The 15,094-nt window shown below is 56.2% G+C and overlaps 1 protein-coding gene across 9 annotated transcripts in view; it reads left to right on the plus strand.

Annotated features, from left to right (window-relative positions):
* The window catches only part of LOC116790962 (myomegalin-like), a 35,074-nt gene that overhangs the window by 17,842 nt on the left and 2,138 nt on the right, over positions 1-15,094 (plus strand). For all 9 annotated transcript variants that reach the window (XM_032696540.1, XM_032696541.1, XM_032696543.1 and 6 more), the window contains 27 exons: positions 81-239; positions 612-725; positions 1,183-1,320; positions 1,619-1,798; positions 2,053-2,247; positions 2,595-2,738; positions 3,761-3,839; positions 4,369-4,457; positions 4,641-4,757; positions 5,200-5,337; positions 5,655-5,767; positions 6,465-6,592; positions 9,909-10,000; positions 10,122-10,270; positions 10,373-10,688; positions 10,780-10,948; positions 11,081-11,197; positions 11,277-11,751; positions 11,973-12,208; positions 12,402-12,453; positions 12,734-12,951; positions 13,102-13,296; positions 13,843-14,064; positions 14,242-14,373; positions 14,503-14,622; positions 14,709-14,886; positions 14,962-15,086. In XM_032696540.1, the coding sequence (XP_032552431.1) occupies positions 81-239; positions 612-725; positions 1,183-1,320; positions 1,619-1,798; positions 2,053-2,247; positions 2,595-2,738; positions 3,761-3,839; positions 4,369-4,457; positions 4,641-4,757; positions 5,200-5,337; positions 5,655-5,767; positions 6,465-6,592; positions 9,909-10,000; positions 10,122-10,270; positions 10,373-10,688; positions 10,780-10,948; positions 11,081-11,197; positions 11,277-11,751; positions 11,973-12,208; positions 12,402-12,453; positions 12,734-12,951; positions 13,102-13,296; positions 13,843-14,064; positions 14,242-14,373; positions 14,503-14,622; positions 14,709-14,886; positions 14,962-15,086 (4,390 nt within the window). The remainder of the gene's footprint in view (positions 1-80; positions 240-611; positions 726-1,182; positions 1,321-1,618; positions 1,799-2,052; positions 2,248-2,594; positions 2,739-3,760; positions 3,840-4,368; positions 4,458-4,640; positions 4,758-5,199; positions 5,338-5,654; positions 5,768-6,464; positions 6,593-9,908; positions 10,001-10,121; positions 10,271-10,372; positions 10,689-10,779; positions 10,949-11,080; positions 11,198-11,276; positions 11,752-11,972; positions 12,209-12,401; positions 12,454-12,733; positions 12,952-13,101; positions 13,297-13,842; positions 14,065-14,241; positions 14,374-14,502; positions 14,623-14,708; positions 14,887-14,961; positions 15,087-15,094) is intronic.

A 15,094-nucleotide genomic window follows, 5' to 3' on the forward strand; every position in this document is an offset into this window, starting at 1 on the left:
CGCTTGGCTTTCTCAAACTGGCCCGCTGTTTACAGGTGTTTTGAGGACTGAATTCCAAGATATGTGCTTTTTCCTCGCAGGAGCTGCGTGCTGTGGTACTACAGCTGCAGGCAGAGCTGCAGGACAAGGCTCAGCAGCTCCAGACTGTGGAGTGGGAGAAATGCCGTGAGCTGCAGGCCCAGGAGCAGAGAGTGCAGCGTTTGAGTCAGCAGCTGGCTCACAAGGAGCAGCTTCTGCAGGTGAGATGCAGAAAGATTAGAGTTGAGCATAATTAACTGGGGCCTCTGCTCTTCCTTTGGTACTTGGCCATGCAAAAGTCTGTCTATAGCTTTCATGCATGCCCTTTAAAGAAGGGAAGGAAAGAGAGGGTTTTGGGCTCCCTAGATGAGGAATAAAGCACAGGTATCCAAGTGCCTCAGCCCACAGCAATGCCTGGTGAGCCCTGGCAGGTGCTAGTCAGCCAGCCCCAGCTGCTGGGACTCTACCACCCTTTGATGTGGAGAGTAAAGCAAGCATAGAGTAAGGAGATGATTATCTCTGATTCTCCTGTGCTGCCCTTAGGGGTGTTTCTATACTGACAGTTGTACTGGGGATGTGTGTGTGATCTCTAGGAATCAAGGGAGCTTCTGCAATGCCAGCGAAGCTTGGAAAAGAGCCCTGCAGCCATGAATGCCATGTTGGAGAAACTGCAGCAGCGAGTCAGCGACAGGGATGCTGCTCTGGAGGTGAGCACATATTGTAGGTGATGTCTTGGTTGTCCCTGAGCCTCACCCTTTGGGCCCCAGGGGTGACCATATCTTCTACATGCTCTTCATGGCTCAGCCTTCCAGAGGAGCCCTCTGGAAGGAAGAGCTGAGGTCCCCCACTCCTGTGTTCTGGATTAAGCTGTAAACTGCCCAGAGCGGGGCCTTCAGCTCTGCCGTGTGCTCTGCATGGGCAGCAGGCCTTGCCTTCTGGCTTTGCCATGTACCCTCAGCACAGGCCTTATGTGCAGGCCTTACCATGTTCCTGAAGGTCTAGACCCAGCCCTTCCCCACATGCACACACACACACACAGTGAGTTGGTTCCGACCCATATAAAAAATTCAGTGAGATTTGGATCCAGGATCTCACACCCACACGGGGAGTGGTGGCTTCAGAGCCCTACTGCCCCATTCTAAGCAATCCCCCCCTCTCACACAGCGAGCAGTAGACGAGAAGTTCTGTGCCCTGGAGAAGAAGGAGCAAGAGCTGCAACAACTCCGTCTCTCAATACGGGAGCGTGGAAGTGACCTGGAAAGACTGCGCAGTGTCCTCTCCAGCAACGAGGCCACCATTCATGTGAGTGCTTGTTCCTGGGTGTGCAGAGTCCAGCCTGGCTGTGGGGTGCTGCTAGGCAGACCTTCCTGGGAATGCTCTGGTTGTTGCTGGGGAGAGCATCTGCAGGTGTTGGCCTTTCTCTGGCCCTGTGTGCAGGGCACATTCCTGGGTCACTCCTGTTTCTGGGTGTAGAAGGCACCAGGAGCAGATGGGTGAATCTGTGTGACTCTGCTAGCAGTTGAGACTGGTATTTCCAGTTCTGCTTAATTCAGGGTTAAGTCTGTGTCCCTGACTGAACTGCTTCTGTTGTGGTCCTCAGAGCCTGGAGAGCCTCCTGAAAGCCAAAACCCTGGAACTGGAGCAGGTCTCAGCAACCTGTCAGAACCTCCGCTGGCTCAAGGAGGAGATTGATGCCAAATCTTGCAGCAGGCAGAAGGAGCAGGAAGGGATCATCCAGCAGCTGCAAACTTGCCTGCATGACAGGAATAAGGAAGTGGAGGTAAGACCTTAGCTTGGCTTCCTGAGTTTGTTGGTAGAGAGAGTGGTAGTGGTCCCAAACCAGAGCCTGCTGGCTGCCTGCCTCACCTGCAGCTGTGCACAGTGCTTTGGAAGCTGTCTGCTTTTGGCACCTGTACATACCTGTGCCTGCTGAGACACTGCTCTCTCAGCTACACCCAGGCAGAAGAACTGTTTGTCCTTGAGGAACTTTCAATTGGATGGTAGCAATGTCTCTCCCTTTCTCCCCCTTGTCAGGAGCTTACAGCAACTCTGCTGTGCAAGCTGGGCCCAGGGCAGAGTGAGGTAGCAGAGGAGCTGTGCTTGCGTCTCCAGCACAAGGAGAAGATGCTGCAGGATCTCCTCAGTGACCGAAACCATCAGACCGTGGAGCATGATGCTGAAATCCGGGAGCTGCTGCAGGCCATGAGCACCAAAGAGCAGCAGAGCAGAGTGAGTTGTGTGCCGGGCCACAGTGGGAGGCTGGGGTGGGTGGCTCTGCCTCTTGTTAAGCAATGAGAAGCTCCCAGATGGGATGAGAGAAATGAAGGAGCTTGTTCCTCTGTAGATAGAGAGGCTGAGCCTCACTGAGGCTGTCTGGTGAGTAGGGTGGGAGGCTGCACTGGAGTGGCTGTGAGTGGCCAGGAGCAGTAGCTGCCAGGCTGGTTTGCAGAGCACTTTGAGTCTCAAGTGAGAGAGAAATATTGAGATGGTTTCCCTTAGTCTCTTAAGAAGAAGAGGGACAGGGATCCTACTCCTGGTCATGGCCCTTCCTTCCCCTATTTTTCCCCCTCAACCAGGTGGCTGCTGAGAAGATGGCACAGGCTTTGGCTGAAAGGAGCTGCGAGCTGCAACTGCTGCGCCAGCATGTGTTGGGGAAGGAGCCTTTTGGGACCCACTTGGCTGGTGCTGGGCTGTTGAAGCAGCACAAACAGCCCATACAAGTAAGAATCATGCGACTGCCTGTGGCCTCAGGGCTCCAGAGAGAACTGTTTGCCACAGAAAAATGGGAGAGAGAGGAGTACCACAGAGAATGATAGAAATGAAAGCAGGATTAGGGAAGAGACTTCCTATAGGAGGAAGAGATGAAACTGAGGGGCAGAAATGCTGCCTGGATGTTCTGATCTTGATTTCACCAGCCTGTGTCACTCAGTGTCTCTTTTTGTTTTGATCAGGCAGCATTTGGGTCCACAGGGCACATAAAAGTATGAAAGACATCCACCCTCTGACCTTTCAGCATTGACCCAGTCCTTCCTTGGGCTGGACTGCTTTGCTGTATTGTAATCTCCTCCCTGACATTGTCACATTCTGGAGGGGACAAGAGAGCTAATTTTAGGTCGCACTAATTCTTGGCAGAGCCTGCTGGCTGTTTGCTGTCTCTTCCACAATTGGAGTTGGTATTTTTAAAGCAGCTTTGCTAAAACCCCCTTTGAGGCTGAACACAACTCCGAGGCTACATATGCCACGCTCCTACTTGAGCAGCTGTCAGTGGTTTATTGGTGAGCTGACATGTTGAATGTTTTTAAGCAGCTGTAAACAGGTTTCTATTCCCAGGATCAGTGAGCTCTAAAGACTTCCAGGGATGTGTATATGGGCCAAGCTCCTTGTTTTCTTTCCTGCATGGTCCTTCTGGGCCACATCTTAGATGGAAATGTAGGTCTTTGTAGAGTCTCAGTTGAAGGATGGGTTGCTGCAGTTGCATGAAACCTGCTTAATCCTTACTATGAAGACACTCACTGCCAGCAACCTCCAGTGCCAAATAAAGCAAGGCCAGTGCCCTGCTGCCCACACACGGCTTCTGGGTGCAATTCACTTCTCCCTGCTGCCTGGCAAGATCCCCTTCATTGGTTTCTCACATTTCAGAGGTGTCAAAAGAGCAGCCAGCAACTTTGCTGCAGTCCTGGAGCTTTGGGGAAGCTGCACATTCCCCATAAAGGTGCAAACCTGGAGGCTTTTGTGTTTTCAGGAAATAGTGGAAATAGCTTCTGGAGCTACAACCATTGCCAGACCCCCACAGGGGGACAGCAGCTGCGAGGCTGAGGGAGGTGAGTGTGGTGACAACTTCTTTTGAGGTCCCCAAACATGACCGGGGCTTTCTGCTGTGGGGAAAACATGGTCACATGAAACTATGAAAGAGTAAAGTGCTTCGAACAAGTGTGAATATTGTGAAATAAAGCTGTGCCTCTCTTTAAGGTGATGTCTGAGGGTGGGAGTAGGGAAAAAGAGGCTGGTGTTGGATTTGAGGTGAGGTGCTTCTGTTCAAGATCTGATGCTGTCCAGTGGAAAGGTTTTGACTTTGTTTCAGGTTGAGCTGAGACAAGTTTGGGTTTTGCCTGGGACCAGGGTTTGGGTTTTGCCTTGGGACCAGGACACCTGAAATTTGTAGAACAACAGGCCTGGGATGTTGCTGTTGCTTTGGGCTGCTGTTCAAAGATTAAGCAGAGAAGGACATTTACTAAGGGACAATGGGGAGCACAAGCATTGGGGCCCTGTCTTTCCAAAGAGGGATTCTGTGTCATCATACTGGGGTTTGAACTGGCATGCAGTATCCCTGCAACCGAGCTGTCTTTGCAGTTACAATGTCAGCAGCAGAGCTGGAGAAGGATCTCGTTAATGCCAAAGAGGAGCTGGAGCTAATGGCGAAGAAAGAGAGGGAAAGCAGGGTGAGCTTATGATGAAGCCTGTGCTTGATCTCCCTTGCTTACAGGAGACCTTAGGGCTGCCCCTCACTTGAGGTTTTGGACCCCACTATTGTGAGAATACCCCCAGTGAGAGAAATGGGGCAGCAGCTTGCAGAGGGGTGTTGGTTCTCTGAAGTGTCTCACGGGCTTCTCTTCCCTCTGTAGCGGGAGCTCACTGCTCTGCAGTCTGTCGTGGCCACGCAGGAGGAAGAGCTGCAGGTGCAGGCCTCGGATATAGAGTCCCTGACCAGAACCATCCAGATCAAAGAGGACTTCATCAAGGTGAGATACTGCGCCGTGGTGGATCAGTTCCACCTGCAAAGGCTGCGGAGGAGTCTCTTCTTTCCCCACATCCTCAGATCAGCATGGCTGGCTGGCTGTGGATGGTTTGCCTAAAGCTCTCTGTGGTACTTTGGCCAGAAGGTAAAGGCCACAAACCCCCGGAGTGTTGTCACTTGGCTTTTTGCTCCTTGTGTACCAAACACCCTCCTTTGAGAGCCCTTTAATCAGAGTGCATGGTGTCCCTTCTCAGTTCTTGCTGCAGGCTGTGGTCTGTGCCTAATCCACTGTGGGTGCTCTGGCATTTTTTTTCTTAGGAGACCTGGATCTTTCCAAACATTTGAAACTCTTGGCAGTTGCATTCCAGGGAGGTTTATGAAGGTCCAGCTGTCCTTGTTATTGATCCCTTCTTCACTGAGCTCTCCTGCTGCTTGTTGATTTTCAGGATCTGCAGATGCAGCTGGTGGATCCTGAAGAAATTCCAGCCATGGAAAGGCTGACACAAGAAGTGCTGGTGCTTCGGGAGAAGGTGACCATGGCAGAATCACAAGGACAGGAGGCTGCTGGAAACAGAAGGCAGCAGGTAATGTGCCGTGTGGGGCAAGCTTGGATGTGTTTGTATTTCCGCTGCTGCTCAGTTGTGAGGCTTTGTTTTCAGCCTCTTGATGTGCCAAGATGTGCTTGTTCTTGGAAGTTGGCTGTGTGTGATGGAGAGGATTGGTTCCCTTTAGCACTTGTCCAAAGGGCAGAGTCTTCTGGGAGTCCAGGGATGGCATGGATCAATTTGGACACGAGCAAGAGAGGAAGGGGGAAGCCCCGGTTTCTCAGGAATGGCCAAATGTCTCCTTTGATTTCTGTCTGGTTTGTAAGTGCTGCGTGTTGTCTCTTCTCTCCAATCAGTTGCTACTGATGCTGGAAGGGCTGATGGCTGAGAGGAATCGGTTAAATGAGGCTCTCCAGGCAGAGAGGCAGCTCTATGGCAGCCTGGTGAAGTTTCACACACACCCAGACAGGTAAGTGAGGCTGCTTTGGCTCTGTGCTGCCCTTCACTGCCAGGACAGGTATGGGTGGTCCATTGGGGCAATCCCTGAAGCAGTGATTGTTCTGCAAGTCTGAGTGCCTTCAGTGGGGAAAGAGGGAGTTGAGGCAAAAGATCAACCCAGTGTTTTTTTGGGAGTTGAAGTTTTAGGCTTTTTCCCTTCAAGAGACTGTGGTGGCCAGCTTTAAATGCTCCCTAAACTCCCCCCCCATTGCCATGGGATTTCCATCTCTGTTCCCTGACTTATCTCTTCCCAGCTCAGTTTCCTACCCATACTTGGCCACCTTTCAGAGACTTCTGTCAAATTCCCAACCAGCTGTTGGGTTGATAAGGATCTATCTAGGTGCTTATCCAGGCGGTTGTCTGTCCCCTGCAGTAATCCCATGCCCTTCATGAGGCTGCAGCCTCTGGGATATTTGAGCTACCTGATAGCAAGAGAGCACATAAGTGGAGTGCTTAGGTTAGCACTGAAGAACAGCTGTGACTCTGAGTCCCCTAGCATGGGCTGGAGTCTTTTTTGGGGATGGCTGTGCTCTGGGGAGGTTAGAGGTGAGGTGGGAGGTGGCTGAGCTGCCTGGAGTCAATGTCAGTGTCGATGGAGGGGCCGGTTTGGTGTGTGCTTGCTGCAGCCTGTCTAACCCTCTTCCATTCTGTGCGGCGTGTCCGCTTAGCGCTGCGAGAGACCACGCTCTGCAGGTGGAGCTGGAAGGGGTCCACGAGCTCCGGGGACAGCTGGAAGAAGCTCTTGGAAGAAGCTTGGAGTGTTTGAGCAGGCTGGAGACACAGGGCGCCATAGGAGGTGGGGAACAGGAGCGTGTGAGAGTCCTACCCCAGCATGCCTTCTGAGCACTGGCGCTCACCCGCCTGCCACGGAAACGGTTCACTAACCGAGCGAGCCTGTCTCACTGACTCTGGGAGGGTTGCTTTCTTTCTTAGTAATGGTACAGTAGAACTCGTGCAGGGCTTTTTTTGTTTTATTTTTGAGCTGCTTCGGAAACGGCGATCAGTGCAATCCACCCGTGTCTCGTGTACGTTCCTGTCTGACCTACCCTGGTGGCCACTGATGTATTTGCACATTCAAATCATTCCATTTTAGTTGATTTCCCTCTATCTCCCTTCTCCTCCCACCCCCATGGGCCAAATAAAGATTCCCTATCTCTGAAGGAAACACCAGATGTTTTCTGTCATCTCCCAAGTGCATGAGTGTGAGTTTTTGTATTCCCTTACCATTTTCTTAACCCAATGACATCCACCTCTTGGGTTGATGGTGGTTGGCCCAAAGGGAGACAGTGTATATGGAAAAGTGGGTTCCAGAGAAAGAGAATTCAAGACCTGGTGACACTTGCCTGGGCCTCTTACACAAGACTTGAGTGTAGAACCAGCGATTCAGTTTATGCTTAAACCAAATCCTACTCCAGTATTGATGATTTTACTGAATGGGTTTTTTTTCCCTAATTGTCTCAGCCTAGCTTGTGAGTCTTCAAGGGAGAATTTCCTCCTCTTTTTGACAGATGGTGTGACTGAGACAGCACCTGGGCTGGGTCTGCTCCCTCACTTGTACATTCACATCTTGTTTACAGGCTCCATGCACACCTTGGGCTATTGGACAGGACCCTGTTTCTGCATTGCTGGGAGCTGTCTCACTTGGCACTACTGCATACCTTTTCCAGGGTCTCTTTCAGCTCCTCCAGGAGTGTGGGGGCTGGCAGGAGAGCTGAAAAACAGCAGCAACAGCTTCCCAACGATCAGTGCTTCCCACACATGGCAGGCTATGGATCTATTGTCCCATAATCACTTCCCAAAGTGGCAGAAGCAAATTTTGCACCTCTGAGCATCTGTTTCTGCTTGCTGGGGAGGCTGAAGTGGGAGCAAGCAGAGTAGAAAAGCTCCCTCTTGCTGTGCTGCGCACCTGGACCTGCGACTGCCCTGCTGCATGGCTGCTTGTGACTGCTTCACAGGGCACCAGCTCTCCCAGCAGGTCAGGACTGCCCCTCTGGGTCAGCACTCGGCTGTGTGGTGACCTCAGTGGTTCCCATATGGCCAGAAGGGGCACAGCTAGAGGCTGCTGGGCAGCTCTGGGTTTGGTTAGCTTTTTCATTCTTCTGTTTCATCTCATTCCCTTCCTCTCACTTCTCTGTGTAGCACCATCTTCTCTTTATCCTTCTGCTTCTCGCTTTGTAGGAGCCTTTGTGTCCCTGTCCTTACCTTTCTGCCTTCCCTCCTCCATCCTGGCACTGATGCCGAGCTGGCCTCCTGTCAGCAGTTCTTTGTGCTGTCTCATAGCTCTTTGTGGAGGTCTCTCCTTCCTCTCTCAACTTCCTGTGGACCTTGCTTCTCTTCCCTTGTTCCCAGCAGTGTGAAGGCTCCCATGCAGCTGGTGCACCTGGGTGTCCCGTGCTTGTGGGCCATATGCAATTTGCAAGCCATGTAACTAATTTTCTGTGCCTTCAGGCTGGGGTAAAAGAGAGAAGACTGTGGAAAAGTAGTGCTGGGGTTGCATCTCTTGTCTCCTGTGCTGGTGGCACCCAGAGAGCTGAGCAACCTGGTGTGCTCCTGCTGCCATGGAGGGTTCAAGCACTTGGTGAACAGTAGCCTGGGCACAGCTGCCCTGTGTGTGCACTTCTCTGCTCCCCCAGTACCAGATTCCTCTTCTTCCCCTGGGGTGGTTTATTTTTCCTTGAGATTTGTGCTCCCTTTTTCTTTCCGGTCCTGGAGTGCTGGTAGCTGTGTGGAGCTGTGGGTGAGGGTGAAAAGTGGGATGCTGTGCCCTGGCATAAGATCTGATTCTTCTGTGTGCCCAGAGCAGCTGTGCTGGCTGTGTGCCACCCTGCTCTGCTTCTTCAGCCACAGTGACCCACCTTGAAGCCATGTGGCCCTCAGCCCCCCAGCAAAGACTGCAGATGATGGTCTGCATCCCCTTACCCTTCAGGCCCTGCAGGCACTGAACTATCCCCCTGCATGGTTTGGCACCTGGCTGAGGGGTTTGGCAACCTCGTGGCAGTTGCTTGTCATGAGTGTGTCTCCTGAGTGTGTCACCAGTGCTGTGGACGGTGCGCTGTGCAAACACCTGCCCTGCTGCAAGGCATGCTCCTGGCTGGTCCTTAGCTATTCCTCCTGAGAGCCATGTGCTTCCTTGCTGGCTTCCCCTTCACCAGTGATGCTTGGCATCTCTCCTGCCGCGATTTCTCTGTTATCTCCTGCTCTGTGTTCAGCCTTGCCCAGGAGCTCCAGACCTAATGGCGATGGATTTGGCCACAGGCAAAGCAGCTGCCTCCCATTCGGTGCAAAGGCAGCTGTGAGACCTGACCCTGCACAGCCCCCGGGGAAAGTCTGGGGCCCTGTCCAAGCACCTGTCTCCCTGGGAGGAAGAGGGATTGGGGGTACACCCATGTCCCAGCTGCCTAGGCAGGGGTTCCAAGCCCTCACCCAGAGTTTTGCATCAAGGGCCCAGGAGCAGAGCTGTGTGCAAGCAAGAAAAGCATGACCTCAGCTCAGCCCAAAGCCCCCAGGCACTGTGGTATGGGACACAAGTGTCCCTTTACCTCTGCAAAGCCAGTGCAGGGCTTTGAAAGAGCCCAAGGCCATGCCTGACAGCAGGGCTTGGGCAATGTGGGGAGGGTGGCTGATAGTACCTCCCAAGCTACCCCTGCCTGGGCAGTCAGTCGTGTTGCACACCCCCCAACACCAGGCTGGGGCAGTGCCAACAAGGCTCCCTGACCAAACTCATGCCGCTGCTGCTGCTGTGTCTTGTGAAGTGGCTGCAGAGTGGGTGGTGTGTGTGCACGTCTGTCAGGGCAGCAAGCACAGGGTGGTGAGAAGGCAGAGATGTGGATGGGGCAGATACCAGTGCTGGGGTGCTGTCCCCTCCTTCAGTGATGGGCCAGCACAGGATGCTGGGTTGGAACTCCAGCATGCAGAGAGGGGATGGAAGGGCACAGGGACAGTAGGGAAACCTCGGTCCTGCTGGAAGTGCCCCAGCACCAGGTGTGTATGAAGCAGTCACCTGCCCCAGGGCTGCCCACAGTGGCCATGGGCATCACCAGGGAGGAGAGGTCAGAGGCAGTGCTGCCAGTGCCACTCCTCTGAGTGCTTTGTTGTGCTGTGCTGTCCCCTAGGTCAGGCTGCAGGCACAGATGCCAACGTTGCCAGCACCAACTTCACCGACGGCATAAAGGAGGAGACAACCTGTGGCGTGGCAACCCAGCATGTGAGTCAGGGCAGCGCGACACTGGGAACAGGAGTGGCAGAATTGGGCATTGCACCACTGCCAAACTGTGTACTAGCCCCTTTGGAAACGCCCCCATCACCCTCTGTCTTTGTCCCTCTAGAGCAGCCCCCGGGCCCTTAAGGAAAGTGGGAGCACCGAAAGGAGAACAGAACCCACCGTGCCAGAGCGGGAGCTGCGAGCTGAAGAGGAGCTGCGGGAGCTGAAGGCACAGCTGGAGGAAGCCGGCTTCTCTTCTGTCTCCCACATCAGGCAAGAACTCTGTGACTCTGGAGCCAGCGGGTGGCAGTGGCTGGAGGGGACACCCTGCATCCCCAGCCACTGCCTGCCCTTCATAGTGCCTTGTGCCCCCAGGAAGGCGATGCTGAGCCTGTGCCTGGAAAATGCGGAGCTGAAGGAGCGGATGGGTGAAGCCACATCGCTGCTGGAGGGCGGGGAGCAGGAGGAGGCTGGACTGGGCAGCCCCCTGGCCCCTGAAACCCGCAGGCTGCAGCGGAAGACCCGCAGTTCCCTCGGGGACCGCCCGGCCGGAGGCAGTGGGGATGGCCAGGGGGTCCCAGCAGAGAGGGGAACTGTGCCCACTAAGCGCCCAGCACTGGAGGCACGATCCCAGGATGACACGCCCAAGAGACCCTGCCCTGGAAGCCCGGGTGGAGGGGACGGGAGCCACGTAAGTGCACAGGGGACTAGAATGGGGATGAGGATAGAGATGGAGATGAGGGTGGAAACGGGGGTCTGATGGCTCATCTCCCATCTGGTAGGTGGAGGGTACCGTTCCTGGTGGGGGCTGGCCAGGGCTGGGCACAGAGCTGCATTCCCAGGTGGCACAGGGCCACAGGCAGTGCCAGGAGCTGCAGGACAAGCTCGCCGCCTCAGAGGCCACAGTGCGGGCACAAGCTGAGCAGCTGGAGAAGTACCACGTCCTGCTCCGTGAGTTAAAACCGCGGGTGGGACAGGGAGTCTGTGCTGAACCTGGCATGCTCAGTGCACTGTGCTGTGCATGGGGCAGGAGTGGTGAATCCTGCCCGGGGAGGACCCTGAGCTGAATGGGCTGCCCAGCAGGTGAACCTCACACCCAGCAGCTCAGCAAGCAAGTGCAAGTGGACTTCCAGGACCTGGGCTATGAGACGTGTGGGCGAAGTGAGACCGAGGCTGACCGGGATGAGACCACCAGCCCTGGTAAGGAGAGCCAGGGTTCCAGGGATCCCTATGCTTTGCCTACCTGGCATGGAGAAATGACACACTGTGCCCTTTACAGAGTGTGAGGAGCCAGATGTGTTCAGCGAGCTCAGCCTGGGCGAGGAGCTGGGGTCCCCATGCCAGCTAGGGGTGCCCAGAGCAGGCAAGACTGCCCAGAAAGTCATGGCCCTGGAGGATGTGGAGGCCCTGCACCAGCACATCCAGGACCTCAAGGCACAGCTGCTCAATGCCAACAAGGTGATCCAGAGCCTGCAGCGCCGTGCCCGCTCCATCTCTGTCACCAGCGGCTACACCTCGGGTGCTGAGCGGCCTCTACCAGGTCCCAAGGCCTTGGCCTCCCCAGCCCACAGCCTCACTGATGAGGATGAGGGCTGGCAGTCGGATGGCCATGGCACCCTCTGCCCGCCTGCCCTGCGGGCACACCGTGACCTGCAGAGCCTGGTGCACCGTGTCGCCCTCCTCGAGGCACAGCTGCCCTCAGCCAAGCCTGGAGGGGCTTTGCCCAAGGAGCTGCAGTCTGCCACTTGGCCAGGGTATGGTTCTGGGGACTGGGACTGGATGGGGGGCTAAGTAGGTCCACAGGAATTTCCCAAGGGCGGTGGCTCCCTGCTGCATGTTTTCCCTGCAGCCAGGTTCCTAGGGTGTTTGCATGGTGGGGTAGAGCCCCAGCAGTGGAGAGTGCACAGACTCCCTCCACGGCACTCTCAGGGAGTCTGACTGCCATGCCAATGCCCTGTCTGCCCATCTCTCCCAGGAAGTACAACTCGCTGATCCAGGCGCAGGCTCGGGAGCTCTCCCACCTGCGGCAGATGCTGCGGGAGGGCCGGGGCGTGAGCCGCAGCCTGGCCCAGCACCTGCGGGATGCCCTGCGGTCCTTCGAGGACCTGCTCCGTGGCACTGACATCGACTACTACCTGGGCCAGGGCTTTCGGGAGCAGCTGGCCCAGGGCAGGCAGCTGGCTGAGAGGCTCAGCGACAAGCTGGGCACCAGTAAGTACCTTTAGGGGGCCAGTGGGAATGGGTATTGTGGGTGCACAACAGGTGAGGAAGGGATGCTTTGATGGGTGAAGGGCTGTAGCCACTCAGACATCTTGTGCTGGGCTGCGCTGTCCTGCTCTGTTTGGGGCCGGGCATCCTTGGGCACGGAGACACTGACTGGCTCTTCTCTGCCTTGGTTTTTCAGGAGATCGACAAGATGGGGAGGATAAAACTAGTCATGAACTCCTGGCACTGAGGTACCTGTTCCCAGGGAGGGTTCATGGGACCTGCTTGGTGTGGGCACCCCGGGGTCTATCACTGCTCTTGGGGTGGGGGGCCCAGGATGCCCTCAATATCTCTGCTTCAGGTACAGGTCCTGGGGCTACCTCTGGGGTTGGGGGCCCCTATGGGCACTCCATGTCTCCGAGCAGCCTTGCATCACAAGTGGGACATGCCGTGTGGGGTGTCGTGTAGGAAAGAGCTGTGGGATGGAGGTCACCCTGACCTGCCAGCCCAGGTGACAGGCTATCCCTGCAGGCTCAGCCGGAAGCTCCAGGAGAAGGAGAAGGTGATTGAGAGCCTGGAGGTGAAGCTGCAGGAGCGCTCTGAGTCCCCAGGTAGCAGCTGCCCACCCTCTGAGTCATCCCACTCTGCCACGAGCTCCTCCTTCACGTCTGAGGGGCTGGAGCCCTGCTCTGATGGGGATGCAGCCAGCGAGTGCAGTCAGTGCCATGAGGAGCCTGCCCAACTTACAGGTACTGCAGGGTGACCAGGGGCCACAATCACCTCTGGACATGTGGACTTGGCTGCTTGGGGTGTGCCAGGGTCTCCAGTGCCCCCAGGGAGAAGGGATCTTTGCTAGGCTGAGCCATAGCCATGCTAACATCTCTCTCTCCTATCTCTAGGCCATCACTTGGACTCCTTGTCCAAACCTGTTAGTGCCCCCTTGCCTGCACTGGACCCTGGGCTGTCTCCCTTCTTGTCTGGTGGGTCTGCCCCTCCCATGGCCCCACCGCTCCTGGGCTGCTGTGGGACCTCTGTCTGCTCCCTGGCTGAGGCACAACAGGAACTGCAGGTGCTCCAGAGGCAACTGGGAGAAAGTGAGCACACTGCCTTTGGCTTGGGTTTGGTCCTGCCTGCCCTGCATGCTGTGCTGTGCCTCATCCCCTCCCACTCTCTCTGACCTGCCTGTCCTGCCCTGGACCTCCTGCTTCTTGGGGCTATGGTTTTGAGGTTGGGTCCCATCTCTCTGGCTGACGGATGACGGGGACACGTAGCTCTTGTGCAGAGAGGTCTTGGTGGGTGGAATGGACACAGCTGGAGGCAACACTAGCCCTTGGTTTGGGCACTTGGGTATCCCAGGGCCTTCGGGAAAGGGTGGTTTAGCTAGTTGTTCTGTAGGAGTGGGGCTGACACCCTCTACCTTGTGTCCCATAATCAGCAAGCTCTGGGAGAAACTCTGCTCTTCAGTAGGAGTGGGTTTGATCAGGGTGGGAGGTCAAGTGATGGGGGATCACTGTGGGGGGACACTGGGCTGCACTGTTGGGCAGAGCGAGAAGGGGGCAAAAAGCACATGATGGGAGTGTGCCCCATTTTTCGTCCCTGCTCATTGTCCTTCTCCTCCCTGCTTTGCCCTGTGCGTGGAGGTGTGGCACTGCCCGTGGCACCAGCAAAGCCTACAGTCCCACTGGGCCCCTTTGGAGAGGGCAGCAAAGCCCCGGCATCGTTCTGCCAGCATGGTGCACTGCAGAGCCTGGCTGAGCTCCCCGGGGCCACCTCAGCCCGTGTCCTCTGGGATGTACCCCCACCTGGCCAGACACCTTATGGGGCCCTGCCATTGGGGTGCACCTCCAGCCAGAAGCTATCAGGTATGGTCCGTGTTGGAGACCACAGGGGCATCCTACATGTGTGTGGGGGAACAGGGAGGAGATCCGGCACCAGAATGACTGTGGGACATGACTCTGGCATGGGGCAGGATAGTGGGGATGGCATGAGGCAGATGGCACTGCCTTTCCTGCCCTGAGCCCTCTCCTTGGCTGTGGCAGGGGCAGACCTGCTGGAGGAACACTTGGTGGAGATCCGCAGCCTGCGCCAGCGCCTCGAGGAGTCCATCTGCACCAACGACCGGCTCCGGGAGCAGCTGGAACGCCGCCTGGCCTCCACCAGCAAGGCCAGCGGTACGGGGCTGTACTGGGCCAGGGCTGCCGGGGTCCCAGGCTCTGCACACCCTGTTGCACGGGGAGGGTGCTCACCCTGTGTACAGGGGGGCACTGGGGAGAGCAACTCAGCACTTGTTCCCTCTGCAGGATTGCCCAGTGATGTCTATGCCCAGACACCGGAGCTGGGGCTGCAGCTGAGTGGGGAGAACCAGGCTCTGCGTGAGGAAAACCGGACCGTGCGGCTCCAGCGTGACCACCTCTCCCAAGGTAGGGATGGGCCACCAGCATACTGGGTCTCAGTCCCAGAGGGCTGAGTGGGGTGGCGGTGACACCTCCACGGTCTCTGTCCGCAGAGCTGGTGCGGGTGCAGAAGGCACTCCTGTCTGCCTGCTCCCGGGTACGGGAGGCTGAAGCCGAGCTGGGCCAGAGGCGTGGGAAGCAGCGGAGGCTGGCAGAAGAGCTCGCTGAGTGCCAAGAGAGTGTCCGGCAGCTCCGGGACGAGCGGCTCTCTCTGCAGGAGGACAATAACAGGTAAGGTTTGGGGCACTGTGACCTTGGGGCCACAGGACTGGGTGGGCACCAGAACCACGTGTTACCCCTCTGCAGGCTGCAGCACTCAGTGACACTCCTGCAGCAGCAGAGTGAGGAGCAGCGCCTGCTCCTGCAGACCCTGCGTGCGGAGCTGCACGTCTACGAGAGCCTCCCTGTCCCCTCTGCTGAGACACGAACAGGTACAGGA

Source organism: Chiroxiphia lanceolata, chromosome 9, assembly GCF_009829145.1.
Source record: "Chiroxiphia lanceolata isolate bChiLan1 chromosome 9, bChiLan1.pri, whole genome shotgun sequence".
Classification (NCBI taxonomy): Eukaryota; Metazoa; Chordata; class Aves; order Passeriformes; family Pipridae; genus Chiroxiphia; species Chiroxiphia lanceolata.